Genomic DNA, 22886 nt, shown 5'->3' with positions numbered 1-22886 from the left:
GCTCCGAACGCTAAGTACACAGCATTAGCCGATGGGTTGCTCGTCAAAAAGGTTACGAAGAACGATAGTGGCGAATACACGTGCAAGGCGTTTCAGGTTTCCTCTTCCGGTAGCAGCTTCGAGGAGAAAACGATCCGACTAAACATCAAACGTACGTATTTGAACCCCCCAGTCTTAATTGCCATTCAATTTACGTGGAAATATGATTCTCCCTGCATTCGCAGACAAACCCTACTTCCAGAAACCCCGAGGAGGCTACTCGTGGGGTAACGTCACCTATGGCTACGTGGGAGGTGCGGTTAATTTGACCTGTGATGCCGTGGCCGAACCGCCGGCCACTTTTACCTGGTCGTCCCACAATAAAAAGTTTTCCCATAAAAATCACCTCATCTTCAGCGGTCCGCACGTTTCCATGCTGCAGGTGAGTACTTATCGTTTTTTTTTTCTTCGTGTTCGTGCCTCGGGCCGCATGTGGTTTTATCACACGCTTATACATATAACAGAACACTTCTGAACCGACATAAATTGGCAGTAACCCTTTCAGACATGCACAAGTTCATCCCATGCTTGATCGACTGTGAACAATTTCTGCACTAAGTATAAATTGAAAATTTGTTCAACCTTCAATTTGTGTAGGGTGAAGTTTAATGTTGCTCTGTGAATTCTCTTCTTTTCGTTGTTCGATGTGTGAGTCTGGATTAGCGTGTTGAAGAGTGGGTAAAAATAGTGCACGAGATAAGCTAGAACTCATCAAGTGCTAATCGGTAATAAATTGCCTTTCTTTCGTGGTTGAAAAGTTGTTCAGTAGATCAACTTAAGTGGATACTAAATGCTATTCTTCATTTCAGAATAGATGAAAACCCGAATTTAGTACTATACTATTTAATTCCACTAGAGTTTGTATCCTTTGACAGATAGGTACGTGTATTTCGATGTCAACTGTAAGGCCGTCTTCAGTGTCGTGTACTAGACTCGACTAGTCTGTGTAGTACTAAATTCGGTTTTTCATTTACGTGTAGGTGCTTCATTTCGTTTGTCGCATCTTATTTTTTTATAAAGAAATATGTATACATAATATAGTTTTATGGTAAATGCGGGCAACCTTACGGAAGATCGGTCAACCAACCCGGTAAGAATTTTGGTCGTATGCTGACAGGGAAGAGAGGGGACTTTACTTCTGTAAACCTGGAGCGTCTGTACTTCATGTTAGGAGCGGCTCACAACAGCATCTGTTCCCCATGTCAGGGGCGTTCGAGTACCAGAGAAGGACTCTAAGCTAAACTGTGCACTAGACCTGTTCACATTTTCTACCCTTGCCACATCAAATTCTGAACTTATTTATCAACACAAGTTATCTGTCCAAAAATGAGCCGGTTTGGTAAAGTTGTTGAGGTGTATCAAATCGATTTTGTGGTTTTTTTGGACTTTTTCCCCGAAATGCGTTCCTGAAATTTAGAAAAATCATTGAAAATGGTTCGAAAATACCACTAGCCTTTTGCTAACACAATAGTCTATCACTTTGCCGAAGACACTAGGGTGTTTTGACCTCTTCTTCATTGTGTTTTTAACGTAATTAGTCAAAAAATCTCGAAAAAAGCAATATATTTTTCCAGTTTGCCATATGAATTTCGATAAAAATCTTATTTTATTTTGTATCCAATTCAACTATCTACTTGATCTGAGTGTTATGAACATATCGTTCATACATCATTTTCATGTGAGAATTGAATTTCACTTCGAAATAATTGAAAGTGTTTCACACTATACCCTAAAATCTCATAGGGTTGCCAACACAAATAGACTCTATGAAAACCACAGTTACCCATGATTTAGACGTCATGTCTTTGAACCCTACAGGCTTTCGTCATCGGCTTAATATAGAGTCGATGGTAATGTTTGGGCCTGAGGATCAGAAGATTCAAGGTTCAAGTACAAGAGATAATCTTTTTTTTCTTTTTTTACACCAACCAAGCTAAGATTTGTAACTATTTGACCCAATTTGGAACATTTTCATGCTCAAATTTCACTTACACGGGATGAAATCTTTTGTTCCTTAATACAGCACCATTCTAAAAAAGCACGTTACAGGAAGAACTGCCTTTTAATATATAAAAGCAACTACAAGTGATGACTCAAGTTAAATCAGCGTAGCAACATCCTTGAGAACTAGAACTCTAATGAGTGTTCCAGTCTTTGAAGAGTAAACCAACATCGTACTGATAACCTAAATAAAGCTAATAGTTATAATCTATCAAGCATCGCATCAATGATCGAATTGCACGGGCTTATTCAAATTCTATGACGCTGAAAAGGGGGCGTGAGTGACTCCATGGTATTACGGCTCATACAAACTATTGTATTAGCAAAAGGCTAGTGGTATTTTCGAATTTTCAATGATTTTTCTGAGTTTCAGGAACGCATTTCGGGGAAAAAGTCCAAAAAACCACAAAATTGATTTGATACACCTCTTATACTTTACCAATTTGGCTCATTTTTGGACAGATAACTTGTTTTGATAAATAAGTTCAGAATTTTGTGTAGCACAGAGAGTCGGATAACTTTTTCCAAAAAGTGAGCAGGTCTACTGTGCACTATGGCCCTCCAAACATTTAGAGGAAGCGGAAGTGCTCATAAAAACACCTGCCTGCTTAGAAGCAGGCTATGTCCCAATTGGGAAGTACCGCCAGAAAGAAGATGAAGAAGAAGATAGGAGCAAGTTTTTTGTTCCTTCTCGGGATCCAATTCATGGCTACTGCGATTGCAATGCAATTGCATAGCGCATCACAGGATTATTATTATTATTAGAATTGCACTCTGTACACATTCAAACACGTTGGAAATGATCTATCGCAAGTTTTCGCAAAATAATTTGTACCCTACTTAGAAGTTCCGAATAAACTTATTCTCATCGCGGGCATTTGCTGGTTTAAGGCGATTATAAAACGAAGCCAAACCTTGAATTTTCAAGTGCAGAAGACTGGAGAACCTGACAACAGTTCGCATTGAAAACCAATCAAATTGCTTGCTCGCTGGTGGTGAACAATGGGATAGATTTTCAACGCGAAGCACTGTTTGGTTCTCAAGTCTTGTGCTCTTGAAAATTTGAGGTGTGACTTTGTTCTATAATCACCTTAAATAAAACAATAAAATGGTTTTTGACCAAGTTTAACTTTAATTCACCTTGTATGAATTTATTGAAATTTTTTATTCAACTCAGGTGTACTTTATGCGAACAACTTCTCTGAAGATGCCATTGCGGCTTGTTCCCGATGAAGTCGGATATCCGCTTCTCAAAAACCTGCCCAGTGTCGGAAAACTTGCGCTGTAAGATCTCTACAACAAGATCTAAACCAATAAAGATTTCCCTCCAGCTTGGAAAGAAAGTCTAGTAGTGCCCATACCTAAAGCTAACATCCTCACCCGCGACCCAACAAAATTTCGACCGATTTCTTTGACCTGCTGTGCTGGAAAAGTGATGGACAGGATGGTAAATCGGAGGCTAAGATACCACTTAGAAGCCAACGGGGGTTCCGGGTCATTTGGCCGAATGCCATTTGGCCGAATGCCGTTTGGCCGAACGCCATTTGGCCGAATGCCGTTTGACCGAACGCCATTTGGCCGAAAGGGTCATTTGGCCGAACGCCATTCGGCCGAATGCCGTTTGACCGAAATTGAAAACAAAAGTGAACTACAGTTAGCATGGATTTATTATGAATTTCAAAGAACTTATTCAGCTTATTCATAAAAATAAGAAATATCATCATTGATATACATAAGCTTTTAAGTGTTGAAGAAACAGTCAGAGCTGAAAGAAGAACATCCTAAATGTAAGCAGTTGGTCAATGCTATGCTAGTGGTAATAGCCACCAGAAGATGTTTTGGCATCGCGTTTGTAGTTAACTTTTAACAGTAACTGAAACAGTTTAAAACTTATTCGTCCTTCTGCTGGATCGGCTTGCTTCGATCCCTCGAATCGTACTAAACTAATATATGTCATAGTTCTGACATCAACAAGTCTTGGCTTCTTCTTTTCACAACGGAGAAACAATGTACTTCTTTGACGTAAGTGTTCACCGAGTCGTTTATTGCTATATTCAAGAAACGGTGCAGTGTTCAGTTCCCAAGTTGTAATTTTAATCTTGGAGGAGAATGACATCTCATCTACACTCTTAAAAATAATGAAAATCACTCCGGACGTAATTCACATTATGACTGAAAGGCACATTATGTAAGTGATGATATGACGTAAAAATGAGTTCTGAAAGATGTATTGAAAGAAAAATGTAATTTTACATGATGAAGGACATGGAAATGATGCCGCTATAATTGACATTTCCCGAATCAGACACCATCGTATTTAAAATGAGACACAAATTCACGTCATTTGGCTCGCTTCTTTTATGTGCATCCAAAAGACGTAAAATTGCATGATTTTTTCGGAGTGTGTAAGTTAACCCTTGAGCTAAAAATATATGTTTTGAAAAGAACGTATTTTAAGCTTTAATTAAATAAATTATGAAAAATATTTCTTTCTTGACAGAACAGCATATGAACAAAAGAAGGATAAATCTCTTATGAAAATTAAAACAAGTGCAATGCATATAATAATTTATTTCACCAGTACAACAACAAAGAATTGCCGATGATTTAAAAAAGGAAAAATTCCCAATTTAAATATAATCAAATACAATCATTGCCGATAGTAATGGAACCAGTATAACTAGAAAGAATAGCCTATGTTTAAAAGAAGGAAAAAATTCTGATGAAATCATTAAAAACACTTGAAACCTTATTACACCATTGATAATCCAGTGGCGACAATAATCACCTCAGAGTTTTAACGTGTAGTGTGGAGTTCACAACTTCGTCCTGAATAAAAGGGTCGATGTTATAATTCTCTTGGATCTCTTATATAGTGACAAACATGACGTCCCGTCACATCATAAAAATCAACAAATTAATTAGCTTATCAGTTATTGGGTCACACTTGTGAATCCTACACATCAGCGTTGTAGCATTTTGATTTTTTTGTTCATGATTCGGCCAAACGGCATACGGCCAAATGACCCTTTCGGCTAAATGGCATTCGTCCAAATGGCGTTCGGCCAAACGGCTTTCGGCCAAATGGCCGGACACCCCAACGGGCTACTATACTTTCGCCAGCATGCTTTCCGGCAAGGCTACGGAACTTCTACCTACGGGTGAATACCCGGTCCAGGAGTTGGTGTCTACTACCTACGAGGGCTTCGTGATCGCCAAGGTAAACGGGGTCCTCTTCTGTAGCTGCTATGCGCCTCCGAGTTGGTCGACCGAGCGGTTCACACAGATGCTGGACTGTATGACGACCGTGCTGACAGGGCGAAGGCCAGTAGTAATAGCGGGTGACTTCAATGCCTGGGCCGTGGAATGGGGAAGCCGTATCACGAACCAGCGAGGTCAAATCCTGCTAGAAGCACTGGCCGTGCTAGATGTCGATCTGGCTAATGTTGGTACGAAAAGTACCTTCAGCCGAAACGGAGCGGAGTCGATTATCGACGTTACTTTTTGTTGTCCTGGCCTAACGAGTAGCTCGAACTGGAGGGTAGACAATGCCTACACTCACAGCGACAACCTGGCGGTTCGCTACAGTATCGACTACAACACCAGTAGGCAGCGCGTAGAGGAAGCGGCTAGGTCAAGGCCAAACCATCGTAGGTGGAAGACATCGTACTTCAATGACGAAGTACTTAGGGAGGCGCTCCGTCGTGAGCGTAACCTACTCGGCCTAAGCGGAGACGAATTGGTGGCGGTGCTTTCGCGTGCATGCGATGCGACCATGCCTAGGAAAGTCCACCCTAGAAATGGGAGACCACCGACGTACTGGTGGACTCAAGCAATTGCGAACCTGCGCCGTGCCTGCCTACGGGCCAGGAGGCGGATGCAGCAAGCACGTACCGAGCAGGAGCGTGAAGAACGACGGGCGGTGTTCACCGCTGCCAAAGTCGCGCTGAAGTCCGAGATAAGGGCAAGCAAAAAGGCCTGCTTTGAGGGACTCTGTCAGAGTGCCAACGCGAACCCTTGGGGTGATGCCTACAGGATCGTTATGGCGAAGACAAGAGGTGCAATGGCTCCTACAGAGCAATCTCCAGAGATGCTGGAGGGGATCATCGAGGGTCTCTTTCCGCGCCACAACCCTAGCCCATGGCCACCTTTCGTAGAACAGCCGGGGATTGAGGCTGGCGATGAGGATAGGGTAACCGATGAGGAACTTGTAGGGATTGCAAAATCCCTAAGCATGGGGAAGGCACCAGGTCCGGACGGAGTTCCGAACCTGGCCCTCAAAGTCGCAATCTTGGAGGCTCCCGGTATGTTCAGATCTGCTATGCAGATATGCCTGGACGAGGGAGTATTTCCAGATGTGTGCAAGAGGCAGAGTCTGGTACTATTGCCAAAGGCGGGGAAGCCATCCGGTGACCCGTCGGCTTATAGACCAATATGCTTGATTGACACGGTGGGGAAGGAGCTCGAGAAAATCATCCTCAACAGACTGTTGAGGTACACTGAGGGTGTAAATGGTCTCTCAAGCAACCAGTTCGGCTTCCGGAAAGGGAGGTCCACCGTACACGCTATTCTGACGGTTAAGAAAACCGTTGAGATAGCACTCCAGCGTAAGAGGAGGGGTATTCGCTACTGCGCAGTAGTGACTCTGGATGTAAGGAACGCATTTAATAGTGCCAGTTGGGCGGCTATTGCTGATGCGCTCCTGCGTCTGGGGATACCCGAGTACCTGTACAAGATTCTCGGAAGTTACTTCCAGAATCGGGTATTAGTCTATGACACAGAGATGGGTCGGAAGTGCTTTCACATAACCTCAGGAGTCCCGCAAGGTTCCATCCTGGGTCCGGTGTTATGGAATGTCATGTAAGGCGAGGTGTTGAGATTAAAATTCCCGGCGGGTGTGGTCATCGTTGGCTTTGCCGACGATATTACGCTGGAGGTCTACGGTGAATCGATCGAAGAAGTGGAATTGACTGCAGCCCACTCGATCGCAATTGTGGAGGAGTGGATGAGCTCCAGGAAACTGGAATTGGCTCACCACAAAACTGAGGCCCCCAGCAACACATATGTTATAATTGTGTATTATCAACTGATATATAACCAAATTTAGTCATATTTAAGTTGATAATACACAATTATAACATGTGTGTTGCTCGGGGCTGTTGTTGTCGACAATCGAAAGTCGGTGCAGCAAGCGGTGATCAGTGTAGGCGACTGCACGATCACTTCGAAGCGCTCTGTCAAACACTTGGGGGTGATGATCGACGATAAGCTTACCTTCGGTAGCCATGTCGATTATGCCTGCAATAGAGCCTCCACAGCTATTATGGCACTGTCCCGGATGATGTCCAATAGCTCTGCGGTGTACGCCAGTAAGCGTAAGCGTCTGGCCAGTGTTGCCTCGTCCATACTGAGGTATGATGGCCCGGCTTTGAGTACCGATAGCTACCGTAGCAAGCTAGAGAGTACTTATAGGCTAATGTGCCTGAGGGTTGCGAGCGCGTACCGTACCGTGTCACACGATGCACTTTGTGTCATCACCGGTATGATGCCTATTGGTATCCTTATCATGGAAGACATAGAGTGTTTCGAAAGGCGCGGCACAAGAGGCATACGCAGGACTGCCAGACTGGCCTCCATGGTCAAATGGCAGCGTGCGTGGGACAGTTCCACCAAGGGAGTGTGGACTCACAGGTTGATTCCGAGGTTAGATACCTGGGTCAATAGGTGCCATGGGGAACTAACATTCCACCTGACACAGTGGCCGCGGGGAGAACATCCTGGTAGCGCTGCTGTCGTGGCGCCGGCCTACTGGGTTGGATACGAGCCTCTGGTTGTTCGGGGCAGGTTCGGCCCTTTCGTCCGCAATCCCAGCTGGTGCTAGCTGATAGGGCCTGAGCCTTCAGTAGGTCAAATTGCCAAGCCCGCAGTATCAGTTCTTGATACCTGCGGTGCAGCTGGGCGCGGGCGTAGTGGTCGACCCTGCCCGCCTTCAACGGACAATGGGAGGTGAGGACCACCTGGGAAGCTGGAAAAGCGCCAGCATGCTACCTTGGTGGACCCCCCTAAGCGTGTCATCGATGTTCGTTGCTGCATGGCTACGCAGCTAACCTGGAGGATGCGATGTGCAATAGCCCCTCTCAGAATCAATGCCTTCTTGGTGGTCCCGGAGAGACGAAGGGTTTGGCGGCAATGGAAATAGTTTAGTGGGTCGGGGGTGTAGTCCTGTTTACTGCTTGCATGTAGTAAATGGTCCCCAACCCCACACTCCCGGACCTCGGTCCGGAGTCTGTTGAGCAGATTATCCCCCCAGGAAAATAAAGAAAAAAAAAAACGGTGGATCAAATCTACCTTCCGCCAATATTGGGAGGACTCCAGGAAAGACCTGCCATTTTTGATGGACCAAAGGATTCTATCTCGCTAATATCGCACAATATGGGAGGCGGGCCCTTCCACAAAGAATGCGAGTATTGCCATATTCCAGCCTCCGTCGACCATTTTCTTTGTGCCTGTCCCAGGTATGAACATCTCCGACAACTACACGGTCTTTCCGGCAACATTAGAGAGCTACTATGCGACGATGAAAGTACTAGTGCTGCCTTAGTTTGCTTTTTACGTGAAGCCAACCCGGGTAGAGGAGAATTGTAAATGAATTGCAAAATTTACCATTAAAATAGAATTTATGAATAGCAAAATTTGTTCTTTGTTTGCTTGAAATAAAAGATAAAATAACAAAGATAATACCTAAGTTTGTATGGTATAAAAACTAAATAATAACACATTTTGCCATTGTAAAAACAAAATAATAGCAAAAGTATAGGCAACCTTAAATAACAAAATATGTTATTATTTAGATATTGATAGCAAAATAATAACTAAATCAGCTATTCACGAATAGATCAAAATAATGGTAATTTCACTTCTTCGACTATAATATCTAAATTTAGCATAATCGAAAAATAAACTTTATGATTTCCTGCAAGAAACTTGTTTTTTTTTAAATCTTCATTGAATACCATACGAATAGTAAAATGAGCTATTATGGCAAAATTTGATATTAATTTGTTCTCATGAGTTTTTAAAACAAAGTTTTCAAATATCAAAATAATGACATATTTTACTGTGATGGCAAAGTTTGTTATTCTTCAGATATTTAATGTTTTTAGTATTTTTGCACGAATAACATATTTTACCCTGATAGTATATTTTGTTATTGAAAAGTTATTACATGATTTTCAAGTATAACATACCAATAACAAACTTTGTTATGATTGTATATTTTGCTATTGATGTGATATTCAATGTCATATATTAATAACATAATAATGGTTAAACTAGATATGATTGCAAAATTTGTTCTTATTTTACCATTATTTTGTTATTCACCTCTACCTGGGAACCTGTACAGCAGTATATGATCTCTCTCATATGATGACGACATCGATAACCAATAAACGCTGAGCAGGTTCGGAGTTTTTACCAGCTCGAAAGCGAAAATGGAATGAAACCGAATCCGACGAAGAAAGCATGTTTTACAACCTTAGAATAGCAAATGATGCTCCTCCCTTTCGTGTTCTTATCTTTCTGATCGACCAATCTGGGTTAATCATTAGTTTTATTTATTTAACTGAGCTGAGAATGTGAAAGAAACTCGAGACTTGCTCGCCGACCATGTTCACAGTCTGACGGCAAAAAGAAGAATGAGCGAAGAAGTTTGCATTAAATTTATGTTTATTTTCCATTCAGTTTTACAAAAAATTCTTTTACAAATTAGGAGTTTGACCGAGGGGTCCTTCAACTTTGTTACTATTAGTTTTGTTTGGACTGGTTGAAATTTGGTGGTTTTACCCTAGTTTTTCTTGGCCTTGTGGGCTCTGGTAGTTTTGAAAAGAGAATTTGATAACCTAACTAACTATTTACACTACAAAAAATTTGATAACCTAAGGGGGAACGAGGTCCCGGATGACCTGCTGGCCAGATTGGTGGCAACGAGCCCTGAATTTTTCAATCGAGTCACCAAAGCGCTCCTCTAAAGTTTTGATCTCGGCCAGACGGTGGACCTCGGTTGTCCTCGTTCTCGGAGGACTGTTGAGGATCATCCGGAGGAACTTATTTTGGGTCCTCTGGAGCCTCAGATGGTGGGTTTTAGCGCAACTCTCCCAGATTGGTACGCCATATTCAATTACTGGAAGAATGACCTGTTTGTAAACAGCAAGCTTGTTCCTCAAAGACAGAGTTGACTTCCGGTTGATGAGTGGATAAAGTGCTTTTAGCAAGATGTTGCTTTTGATGACCGTTTTGTCAACCTGCTGTCTGAAGAGAAGCTTGCTGTCTAACGTTAGCCCAAGGTAGTCGGCTGCATCAGACCATTCCACCGTTGATCCACCGAGGGTGATTTTACAATCCTCAGCCGGAACAAGTCTGGGGGATTTGGAATAGGGGAAGAGGATGACCTGGGTCTTCGCTGCGTTGATACAGATCTTCCAGCTGTTCAAATAATCTGACAAAACGTTCAGGCCTCTCTGGAGTCGAGATGTTAGTGCTCTCGTGAATCTGCCGCTGTAGACGACTGATGTGTCGTCAGCAAACAGTGACAGAGAGCCGCCTTCAGGGAGCTGAGGCATGTCCGAGGTGAACAGGTTGTATAGTAGGGGACCTAAAATACTGCCCTGTGGGACACCTGCGGGGATGTTGTGAGGGTCTGAGTTGACTCCATTGAGGGATACCCTGAACGTCCTGTTAAACAGATAATTTTTGATGATTTTCACCAAATAGGTGGGAAGATTGTATCGGTGCAGCTTGTACACCAGGCCGTCGTGCCAGACGTTGTCGAATGCTTTTTCAACATCGAGCAACGCCATGGCGGAGGATTTGGCAAGGGACTTGTTCCGCCTGAGGATGTTGGTAACTCGAGTCAGTTGGTGCACGGTTGAACGACCGCGTCGAAAGCCAAACTGTTCCTCGAGCAAGATGTTGTTTTGATCGGCTGCCGAAAGCAGCCGTCTGTTGATCGCTTTTTCAAAAAGCTTTGATAACCCTGAGAGAAGGCTGATGGGTCGATAGCTTTTGGGGGAGGAAGGATCCTTCCCAGGTTTCTTAATGGGGATGACTTTTGCTGACTTCCACGACGAGGGGAAGTAGCTAAGTCGAAGGCACTGATTGAAAATCAGTGCCAGATGTTGGAAGAACTGGAGACTCAATTGCTTGAGCTCCAAGTTCAGGATGTTGTCGAAACCTGGGGCCTTCATGTTTTTGGATGTTTTGAGATAGGCCAGCAACTCGTCAGCAGTGATCTCCAACTCCTCCGAGAAGTCGTTGGGAGATCGGTGTAGGTTAGCTGCGTGTTCGGAAACAGCAGCTTCGTGTGGGCTAGGAATGTCTAGCCCTAGATTGTGGGAGCTGACGAAATGCCGACCTATCTCAGCAGCCTTCTCCGCAGGGGTTATCAAGCGATCCTTAGAGTCGGTGTTGTCTAATGGGATCAACGGTGGAATAGGTCTGGGTTTGGATTTTAAAAGTTTGGTCATCTTCCAGAAAGGCCTAGCACAATCTGGGAGAGAGCAGATCTTGTTGGAAAAATCATCGTTCCTGAGGTCCACCATTCTGGCCTTGATTATTTTGGATATGCGATTGACTTCGCTTTTCAACGCAGGCAGACCAGAGCGTTGGTACTGCCTGCGTTTGGTGTTCCTTAAACGAATGAGATCTTTGGTAACACGATCGATAAAAAGGGTGTTGCTCACCTGACCAGATGCTGGTACATACTGTTCACGGGCCACGGAGATGGCCTCTTCGACGCTCTGCAGGTGCCGGTCGATGTCTTCAGCGGACGCCAGGGGAGCCTCGTACTGGATGTTAGCGTCGACACACCGCTGGAATTGGCCCCAGTCGACACGGTGGTAGTTGCGCCGGGTGACCCGATGCCGGTTGACCAAGGAACCAACTTCTGCCACCACCGGGTAGTGGTCCGAGCTCAGGTCCTGGTGAACGACCGGTTGGGAGATGTTGTCGGCCATGTTGGTCAGGAAGATATCAATGGTCGCATGGGCCCCGGACCGGCTCAGGCGGGTGGGTGAATCCGGGCTCAGGATGGTGTAGTGGCCTTCCTCCAGGTCCTGTTGTAGGATGAGGCCGTTCCTATTTCGCCGGAGGTTTCCCCAGATCTCGTGCCTTGCGTTCAGGTCGCCAGCCAGGATGAACTGCCCCTGCCGCCGTGTCAGTTTGACGATGTCTTGCTTTAGGCCTTTCACCGATTTAATCGAATTATTTGAATCGATGTTTTTGAATCGATTCGATTTTCAAGCTCATACGAAAATTTACCAAAAAACAAGCTCTCAAAATAAGACCAAATGAAATTTTATATGATTTCCAAATACCTTCAATCGCATGACGTTTGGAATTGATAATCATGTATTAAACACTTCAAGGTTAATTCAAAACTAAGTTTATGGTTCACCAACTCATTGAAAAATTCTTATTAATTTAATTGTTTTGAATCGAAAGAAAACATCCAATAAAGAAAATCGATTCACTCAATTTTGAGCGCTTCTAACATCGATTCAAAAAATCGATTAATCGGAACGAAAAAATCGATTTTCGGAACATCGATTCAAAATCGCCCATCGCTAGTGCGAAGCGGAACTCAAAAGAAACGTGGAAAACTGCTTGCACTTGAATGATTGCGTAGGAAAGGGGTCGACATTTTCCAAATTTTCAATAGTTCATTGTCGACAATCAATAGTTTTCTCCTGGGAGGGAGGCACCGATACTACACACGAAATATAGAACAACGTTTGTTTGAACTGCAAGATAACTCCAGCTTGCCAACAACAATCAAGGCAGGCTTGGGGAAAACCGCTAGTTTTCTTTTGTTGTGTACTTTCGATCTGTCCTGACAAACATGGAAAAAGGGCTACAGTTTTCTATGCACCAAATATTAATTTTCATTGGAAAAAGTAAAACGATGCGTTTTTCAATGCTTTATATTCAATCAGTTAAAGGTGCTCACTGTAGTAAATAGATGATTACAGCGGGGATCCGCTGGTTGGAACACGACTGCCTTCCATCTAGCGAATACGTCCCGTTAGTTGGAACGACTGACAGTAGGTGAAAATGCTGCAGACTAACGCAGCTGGAGAGCAAATCGTCACGATTCGCACATATACATGCACATTTATTCTATATATGGAGACTTCAATGCGACGATGCTCAGACGTCAAAGTCAGTTTGACGTCTAGTCTTGACATTCGATTGCTTTTTAGTTGGAATATTTTCCAACCAGCGAACATCCAACCATCGAGTCATTCCATGTAGCGGAGCTCCAACGAGCGAATCCCCACTGTATATGTATTGTAGTAAAATTTAACATTGAGTAGTAATTTATTTAAGTGTACCGTTATGAAAACATGGGCATCGCGCAAGCCTATCGAGCTTTCTCATTCGACGAATGTCTGATGAAAGCTCATAACTTTTCGATTGACCTGCTTGATCGCGCTGAAATGAAGTTCGTCAGATGATTGAAACAAAGCTTATGTATGGAAGTGCGAAAGAGATAGTAGTTTTAGGAAACGGACGATGTCGGTGACGAGGCTGGTGTTGAATGAGAGTGTGATAGTTCGGTAGTCTATTGACGATGTTGAGAATGAACGGTTCGTTTTATGGTGCGCGGTAAATTTGATTGTTCGGAGGATTTTAATTAATCGTCAATATTTTAGTTTAGTCATTTCAGAAAGTGTATAAAAAAGTGTGTGAATCTTAGTGTGCGAAGAATTATGGTTTGTATACTACCCGCTGTAATCATCTATTTACTACACTCACGTGACATTACTTGCATTATGTGCATGAATTGATATTCATTCAAGTTTTGTCACTTTTGATGAAATGCGAAAATGTGTTTTAATCCGTTACGCGCTTTTTCCATGTTAGTCCAATGTTTGAGATCTGGGCTCACAGTGACAGTTCGTGACAGCGGAATCCCGGCTCACTATGACGTACAGTATTGGTTGTATTGGTTTCTCCCTCCCAGGTTTTCTCCATTTGAGGAAATTGTTGTATACATTTTCGACCGATTGGTGGAAAAATATTGAAAAACTATCGATACATGACTGAGTTATTAGCGTTCAAAATCTTACATAATTTCGTGACGGTAGCAAAATTTTAGATTTTCAATTGACACCCAGTATATTGCCATAAGACGTAGTTAACGTTAGAAGAGGTTTGGCCAAGGTATCTAGAAGGGAGGTAGCTTAATCTGTCACATTCCTCATTCATCTAGAAGGGAGGTAGCTTAATCTGTCACATTCCTCATTCAGCCATTTTGAAATAAGAAGTGACAGCTGACGAGTTTGTTTTTGTTTTAAACTTAAACCATGCTGTCAGGAATAAGGTTCAAAAAATCATTAGTTTTGACGATGTTTGCTTACCAGGCACATAGGTTGACTAGTTGTTTTTTTTCAATTTCACTATTTTCTCTCTATTCCATTATTCATTCCTGGAGCAGGGCGTTATAAAGTGTAGAACATTTATTTTCCACTCAGACAAAGATACACGTTTCCGGTATTCCTTTGCCAACTTTTTTGACTTGTGGTAACACTGAACCGAACACTGAACAGTCCATGCTTCGTCTGCCAGTGTTCTGAATGAAAACATCTTGCACTTAAATATCTTCAACACTTGAATAAATGTATTTTTAATTGAAGACACTCTAACACCGACACACACGGTAATGGACGCAGGAGAAAATTTTCACTACACCGTGTTTGTTGTTTTCAACAATCCCTAGCAACCCTATAGAAACGGTAGAGTGAAAACCAGTATAAACAAACTCGCCAGCCAGCTAGCTCGCCAGCTGTCACTTCCACCTTCCCCGCTGCTAACCACACCTCGCACCCACTGACTGCTTAGATTGCTAAACCTGTCATTTTAAAAACCTTGGGTTTGGCTGTGTTACAGTGGTCAACCAAGAGAATTTCACTTCCAAATGTTATATGAATCGAATGAGATTTTTTAAAGGTAATGGACATTTATATAAATGAAAAATGTAATCTCTGGCCTATCCCTTTCGGGACGGACCATATATGAGTGATTATTTCAAAATTTACCTTATAAACTCATCATCTCGCAGAACAAAACTTTCTTTATTTTGGCTATTCTATTAATCTATGAACTTTTTAGGATCAAATTCAGACCAGCACAATTGTGCTGGTCCGTCCCCAAAGCGGTCGATGTTCGAAAAAAAATATTTTTTTTTAAATTTCTTTTTAAATTGTTCCACTCATACCTTTTTGAAAAATTTTGGACCCGTATGTTTTTATTTCGTCATTAGGGTGCTCTTTCGTGGAATAGGGTGACCCAAAAATTCAGAAATAATTTTTTTTTTTTATGTGCATTAAAAATTTAGTGCTGTATCATTTAATTCCACTAGAGTTTGTATCTTTTGACAGATACGCGTAATTTGACCTATAAGGACTATAAGGCCGTTATCAGAGTCATGTACTAGACTCGAAAAGTAAGTTTATTTTTTTAGAGACACTTGGACCCTTGCCCGACAGCTTGGACGTTGATTACCAAGACGCATTTTTAAGTGCAAATAATTACCATCAAATTTCTTCTTCTTTATGACGTTACAGAAGCCTGCTTCTCAACTACTCATGAGAACTTCCACAGTTATTAACTGACAGCTCTCTTTGTCAATCGACCAATTTTGCATATGTATATCGTGTGACAGGTGCGATCATACTCTACGCTCAGGGGAATCGAAAAAATTTCCTTTACGAAAAGATCCTCGACCGGCTGGACTCTAACCTACGACCCTCAGCATGGTCTTGCTGAGTTTACTATTATGGCTACCTAGCCCCAATATCAAATTTACGTTATTTTATTTTTTTGCTTGAAATTGAATTTACGTCATTATAATATTAGTTTTAAGTACTTGGTAGGAGTAAAAGAACTAAGACGGATAGCTAACATATAACAGGGAATTCAAAAACTCTTTTAAAAACGCATAGTCAAAATCAGGTCATTAACCATATTAAAGCATAAATTTGCTATTTGAAATAGTTACATATATTTCAGCTATTTGAAAAATTACATGAAACAATCAATTTTTTTTTTCGAATGTAAACTATTATTTGGTAATTATCAGATTTGAAAATAAATAAACCGACAATGCTTCTAATAAGACAATCCATACGACAGCTGCGATCAGCAGGCTTTTTTGTTTGCCATGAATTTTTAAAGTTGCACAATCGGTGTGACCGTTAGATTACAAAGGAAAATGTAAAGCTCTGAGGGACGATTCAAATATGACGTCCATTGTTTTTCGGGATTTCTAGACCCTCCCTCCCCCATCTTTCACGCTTTTTGAATATCTAATTTTTTTAACCTAATACCTAACCACACTTTCATTGACCCCCCCCCCCTCCTCTAAATGATGAACGTAATTTTTTAACGACCCCTGACCATACTCGTAAGTTTGTTTTCCTTTTCGTTTCGGTTACATGGGTACTTCTAGCTGTCAACCCTACCATGGAAAGTTTCCTGGTAAGCATTATGTACGATTATGACCTTCGAAGGGAGCATCAAACGAATCAACGGACTTGCATGCAACTGCCAAATGGCACAGTTCTTGACAAACAAAAACGAGCTGAAGCGGGAATTTAGCCCACACTTCTTTGATCGATGCAGCTAGTTACTTTGCAACACTATACACACGGCAATGCAGTCCAGATTTTGTTGTTTTTTATTTATCTTTACCGCCTGAGGCGGAATTCGATTAAGTGCAGATTTTAATTTTTAATTTATCAGTCTCAACAATAATCTAGTCTCCAGAACTTCATGTATTGCTTTATAGTTTAGTTGAGTATTTCATAGTACTGCAAAAGCTTAAAGTTTGCCAGTTTAAACCCAACAATATTTTTGCAAGTAATACCAGCATGGACTGCATACAACAATAGTACGCCATTTAAAAGACTCTGCAGTTCAGAAGCAAATAGTAAGTAAAGGTTTTAAGCTCCAGTTGTCCAACTTCATAAATATTATAGCAGATATTGAACCAGCATGCATTGTAGAACACCGAAATGGATCATCGATTCAACATGATATTGACAGATTATCAAAGCAAAGGGACATTCAAATATTACGTCCATTGTTTTTAAGTCTATCTAAATCCTTATTATGCTCACTATCACGCTTTTTCCCAACCCCCTAGTACATGCACTGTCACACTTTCGTACACCCCCACTCCCCTAAATGATAGACGTAATTTTTGAACGTTCCCCAAAAATTTTACTGCTTCTTAAACTTTGCTATAGGCGATTTAAGACAATAAATGCGATTCCCAATCTATTTCAAATATGGACTTATAAAAAAAAGGTTTTAAACCAAAGCTATGGTTTTCTGTTACATAGTTTTGTACGGTACATAATTTTTATGATTCGTATGTAATCACTCATTCATGTTCCAATACTATATTATGCACTATTGTGGACATTAGAACCAGATTCAACCACTTAACTTGATCAAAATACTGAAAATGAAAATTGGTAGTCCTCAACGAACATCGACCGGGTAAGGGCCGGCACCAGCACAATTGTGCTGGTCCCACTTTGTCTCTCCAGAAATTTTTGCTGCGTGAATCAATACACATTTGGTCTTCACCATTTCAAAGAATGACTCTTTCACTCTCGATTAGTATATGTGCATCCTAGAAAGAACGAATAGTTGAAAAGTTGTGACAGATAAAACTTTTTCAATTCTTACGATGTTTGTTTACATTTTGTTTACCCTGAGCTGGTGTTTTCTAATCACGAAGTAAACACAAGTTTTTGCGCTTAATTACAAGTATCAGTGATAATTCAATAATCGAAATCAAAAAAGTTTGGTAAAACAATGATTTATTGGCTTAAAGAATCATTCAATGTCATGGGTGCCGAACAGCACAATTGTGCTGGTTCGTCCCGAAAGGGCTATGTTCATGTATTCAAAAACAAAACAAAAAAAGCCTTATTCTTTCTAATGTGATGGCATACCGATTTGATTCATATTATGGACACATAAGCTCTCAGTGAAGTATAACACAGCGTAACAAAAATGACATTTTTGCTTGTCTCAAAGATTAAATTATGAGTCTCTAGTACTTTTGGGGTCGCTGAATCTGATGCCGTTTTCAGAAATGTCTCTGCACGTCACAATTTTTAGCTGCAGGTCACCAAAGTTGTAGAAAACACTGGTTTTTTTAATGTTTACATGGAATTTAATGTATTATTTATCAAACTTTTTTGTGGTCTAATCCAGCAAGCATGCAAAATAGAACTTATACTTCCATTTCAGATATCATTTGGATGAAATTGCACGATAAAATTTAGATTTAATCTTTTTTTTTAACATGTTTGCAGTCTCCATACAAAACTCTTCCTTTCTCGCAAATGGGAAAATGCAATACTTTCTAATTAACCAGAAAATAACTTTTAAGCAACGAAAGTACTATGAACTTTGCTGATAAGTATTGTTATGCACACGAGGTTGGAATTCTGTAGCAAATTAAACAAATAAATTGAGGCAGCGTCCATTTATTACGTAACGCTAAAAGTGTAAATTTTTGACACCCTCCCCCCTCCGCAACGCTGTTTGAATGAAAATTTTTAAATTTTTGTATGAGCCGTAACGCTTGAGCCTACTCCCCCCCTCCCCCTAGAGCGTTACGTAATTTGTGGATGCCGCCTGATATACAAGATGGCAAACTTGCATGCAAGATGGATGATATAGCCAACTTTTGCATTTTCTACAGCCAATATCTCAAAAACTAGACGTGCTATTGTGTATGCTTACACCGCGTAATCGAGCCCCTAAAACACTTGACTTTTGTATGGTGGGTAAAGATTTTGATTCGGCAACATGAATAATTTTAAATAAACATAAATGTGTGGACTATTCGTAATTCTTATTCCTTCCATACAGTTTCCACTTATTCTGGACAATTTGATTCGAATTGCGAACAGCTCATGAAAGTCAAAGATAGAAAATTCAAATCATAAATCGAAATCGTCAAACCACTAAAGAGATGCCTAAAGCAGTTGAAGGTTGTTGGCTTACATCCGTCATTCCTGGTATTTTTCTGTTGTTCGGTTTTTATAAAAGATGGTCACAGTAAACAGTAAAATTGGATTTTGTTATACACTTTCAGCAAAAATAGTACGTGAAATAAACGGGAGGTTTTTTTTTGTCAAAAGATCGAGAACAAACGATAAAAGGGCAATGGGTCGAAATTGAATATCTACTCCATGAGTCAATGATCCCTTGATGAAGGGTTGAATGTAGCTGTAATTTTATTTCCATTTCATTGAAAATGCTGATTTTATTGAAGTTACATACAATCTCTGACTTTCGTGTTTATCAGGCAATGCTTTATTTCTGTTCTGAGTTCAAGGTCAAGAAAATAGACAGGATTTTTTTGTTACAAACATAAGAATGACACTGACCTGTTATAATACAATAAGATAAATAGTCTTCGGTAAAAGAAACGAAAGTTTTGGACATCAACGTTGAGAAAAAATATTATACAGTCTTTTTGGAGATAAAATTGAACCATTGTTATAATTACCTTCAGAAGCGATATTTTAATGTAAGAAATTAGTAACAGACTTCCCACTATTATTCATTCCAAAATCCCACTGTTATAATAACACTACTTCATATTCAATAGCGCAGATTTCACCATACCAAAGCTTCTTGCTTTTTACCATTCTTTATTAAAATATGCTCCGTTTTCTTTATGATTCACAGATAGTGATTAAAAACAGCACCGCTTTCGGCAAGTACAAGTGTGAAGCCAAAAACGAGCTTGGCACGATATCCCGGGAGATTCAGCTGCGCGAAGGAACAAAGCCAGATCCGCCCAGCAGGGTGAGTTATTCAACCCCCTTCAGTGGTAATTATAATACTAGTCCACAACAATTTCATCCTTTTCCACAGTTCCAACTGCGAGGAGTGAATTCCGACACACTGGACATCGATGTCGGTGCCACAAAGTCGCATGACGTCGATCCGGACCATTCGACCATCATTGGCTATCGTTTCGAGATGATTCCGACGGAGGAATTCGCCAAGCATCGCAACTGGGATCGAGCTCATCGACGTGACTTTGACGTGGAGGACGGAGTCACGTACTTGCTAGTGCACCTCATTCCGGATACCCGGTACCTGATCCGGGTGGCAGCACGAAACGCCGCCGGTCTTAGCGATTGGACCGAAGTGAAAGAATTCACCACCCACCCGTTGCAGCCCCATGGGTTCAATTCCGGTGCTTCTGGACCGGATGCCAACGCTTTGCTCTTCCTGCGATTGCTTACCGCCCTAAGCTCCAGCCTCCTCTCGACCGTGGTGAAATTAAAATTTTAACCATGGACGCTGGCCAGCAGCTAGAACAGCCAATAAAAAAAGTAGAATTTCAATCAAAAGACTTTGAGAAAATCGCACGGAAGGGCGGAAATTGACGTCACGTACATTCACACACATACACATACCCACACACAACACACATTCAATCGCCCACAGCTATAGATACTGACTTACAGTGACGGACGAAACTTTAAGAGTACCTTACTCAAATTAATGATTATGGCTGGATTACTAAATTTCAAGTCAAATTTCCAGACTTTTACGAGCTAGAATTTTTCTAAACGATAATAGGCCCGTTACTCGGCCAACAAATTGAACTATGACACGGTTTGGATTCCACATTGGTTACTGTGAACGATAAAAGAGGAATGCTGTCCTTCATTGTTTAACGATTCATGCAAAAAAAGTTCATGGAAGGTGTTATGCTTTTGGTGCGCATTTTTAACACTCTTTGTGTTCCTGTTATTTTTTTTTTTGCTTCTGTTATATTCTAAAAATGTGAAAACTGACTCATTAAATGAATCTTAAAACGCAAAATCATAATAAGAATGCCATGAATTTAAAAAAAAAATCAAATTCATTCATATCAGATAAGTGGTCTTAACATTCTGTCCGTCACTGTACTACCTACAAAATACCGAGCAAAGACCGATTTTCCTCTCGCCACTGCCAGTGACTGACTGCAGCAATTTGGAATTTCACTGTTGGTGCAGTGGTGGTCAAAGCAGGCGCCCGCCATCATCCCACGTTGGCGGCTGCCATCAGATGGCGTCGAGCGAACACATGGTTAGCAATCAAACTAGACCGCAAATTGTGCTTTTTTTTTTTCGCCCCCATCTCTGTCTCTCTCTAGGTTGTCAAATTCAGCATGTTAGCTCGTGAACAAAAAAGAACGAACATATACGAAACAAAACCGGAAGAGAACGCTCCTTAGCCCTTAAAGTGCAATTAGGTAACACGAATTTTCCATACAGCAAGAAGAAAAGTAGACGTAGAGGTACATTGTAGGATTAGGTAATATGGCATGAATGAATGGTTATTTGATGAAGGGAATGGGAGATTGGGAAAATTGGCTTATCATAAGAATCGGAATCGTTTGTGTGATTGTAGCGCATTTGTTGGATGGGAAGTTGCCCTTTCTATGGTCAATGTTGTTCTTTGTTCGATAACTTACGCTTCCATTCAGTCATACGAAAAATGATTGTTGGCGTAGATGACAGAAGAATTGATTTGTGATGATTATATTGATGCATCTTCTGAAGGGCTGATTGAGTATTTTGTTTAGGTGTTCAGTTTGAAATGAAATATATATGATACAGTGGTAAAATGACTTCAAACAAAAGCATGTAAGTAAATATCAACCATCTGGGCAACCATATATTGCGTTATAACAGTTAAGAAACAAGATGCAAACACCAAGTTGCGTACACATTTTTGAGTAGTTTTGTGAAAGACCACTTGGAATTCAAGTAGAATCCCTTGATATGAAATTCGAGAGAAAGTTGAAGAAGTATCTTCTTAAAGCAGTTCCCGAAGATAGATTTGCAAATATTTCTGAAGCGATTCACAAAATATTTGTTGTTTTGAATGAATTACTTCAATTACTTTTTTAAATGTAATCAGGAGAACCCATTAAGGAATCTAAGAGCGATCCCTTGTGGATTTTTTTTTTCAATTGATCAAATTTTTACTTGAAATTTTGTTGATAATTTCTCTGGATCATTTTGCAATTTTCTGTTGAACTTTCAAGAATTTTTTTTGTAAAAATCTTATAAAATGTTAAAAACACTTGTACGGTGATTCCTGAGTGAATTTTTGAAGATATCTTCTTCATGAAAAATTCATGAGCAAATTTTGGAAGATATTGTTGCAAAATAAATATCTGTTCAGTAGTTTATTAACAACGTGGATCAAAGAGTACGGCATTTCTCAGCCAAAACCACCGTTGCAAGCAACCTTGTTGTTCTTGAGCAGAAGAGTGGCATCATTATCCTTTCTTGCCGTGGCACTAGATTGCTTTGCATCATCCGTGGTGCTGACGCAGTCATCTTCTTCGCTGTAATAGTGAAGTGTTTCTGTTTCTTCCATGGCGTTTAGGTGTTAGTTGTAGCACACATTCCACCTTTCAATCATCTGTTGCTATCGTTTCAATTTGAAACATTCTGCTCCACATTTTGTCACATGCTCGTACTAAATCCTTCTTTCTCCTTCAATACTTACCTACCTTGATACCTGGATGGCTACAGCGTAGCATCACGCCATTGCCGGGCGTATTGTAGAGCTCCATCTTCGTCGGTCTTGGACGAAACTTCTCCAGTTGCCCCGAACGTTTAGGGGCGCCAGGTCTTCTTCCACTGCGTGCAGCCAGCTTATTCGTGGTCTTCCCCGAAGCCGCCGACCTCTACCTGGTTCCCTGCTGAACATTATTTTCGCAATTCTTTCTTCCGACATTC

At 41.1% G+C, this 22886-nt stretch overlaps 1 protein-coding gene across 1 annotated transcript in view; it reads left to right on the top strand.

Moving 5' to 3' along the window:
• LOC110677245 (neural cell adhesion molecule 2-like) overlaps positions 1–22443 on the top strand; it is a 103438-nt gene extending 80995 nt beyond the window's left edge. The window contains exons 4-7 of the mRNA XM_021848348.1: positions 2–151; positions 225–421; positions 19819–19938; positions 20008–22443. Of these exons, the coding sequence (XP_021704040.1) occupies positions 2–151; positions 225–421; positions 19819–19938; positions 20008–20433 (893 nt within the window). The 3' untranslated portion in view covers positions 20434–22443. The remainder of the gene's footprint in view (position 1; positions 152–224; positions 422–19818; positions 19939–20007) is intronic.
• The last annotated feature ends 443 nt before the right edge of the window (positions 22444–22886 follow it).

Source organism: Aedes aegypti, chromosome 2 (genome assembly GCF_002204515.2).
Source record: "Aedes aegypti strain LVP_AGWG chromosome 2, AaegL5.0 Primary Assembly, whole genome shotgun sequence".
Classification (NCBI taxonomy): domain Eukaryota; kingdom Metazoa; phylum Arthropoda; class Insecta; order Diptera; family Culicidae; genus Aedes; species Aedes aegypti.
The sequence above is the reverse complement of the archived record's forward strand: the minus strand, read 5'-3'. Positions and strand labels throughout refer to the sequence as shown.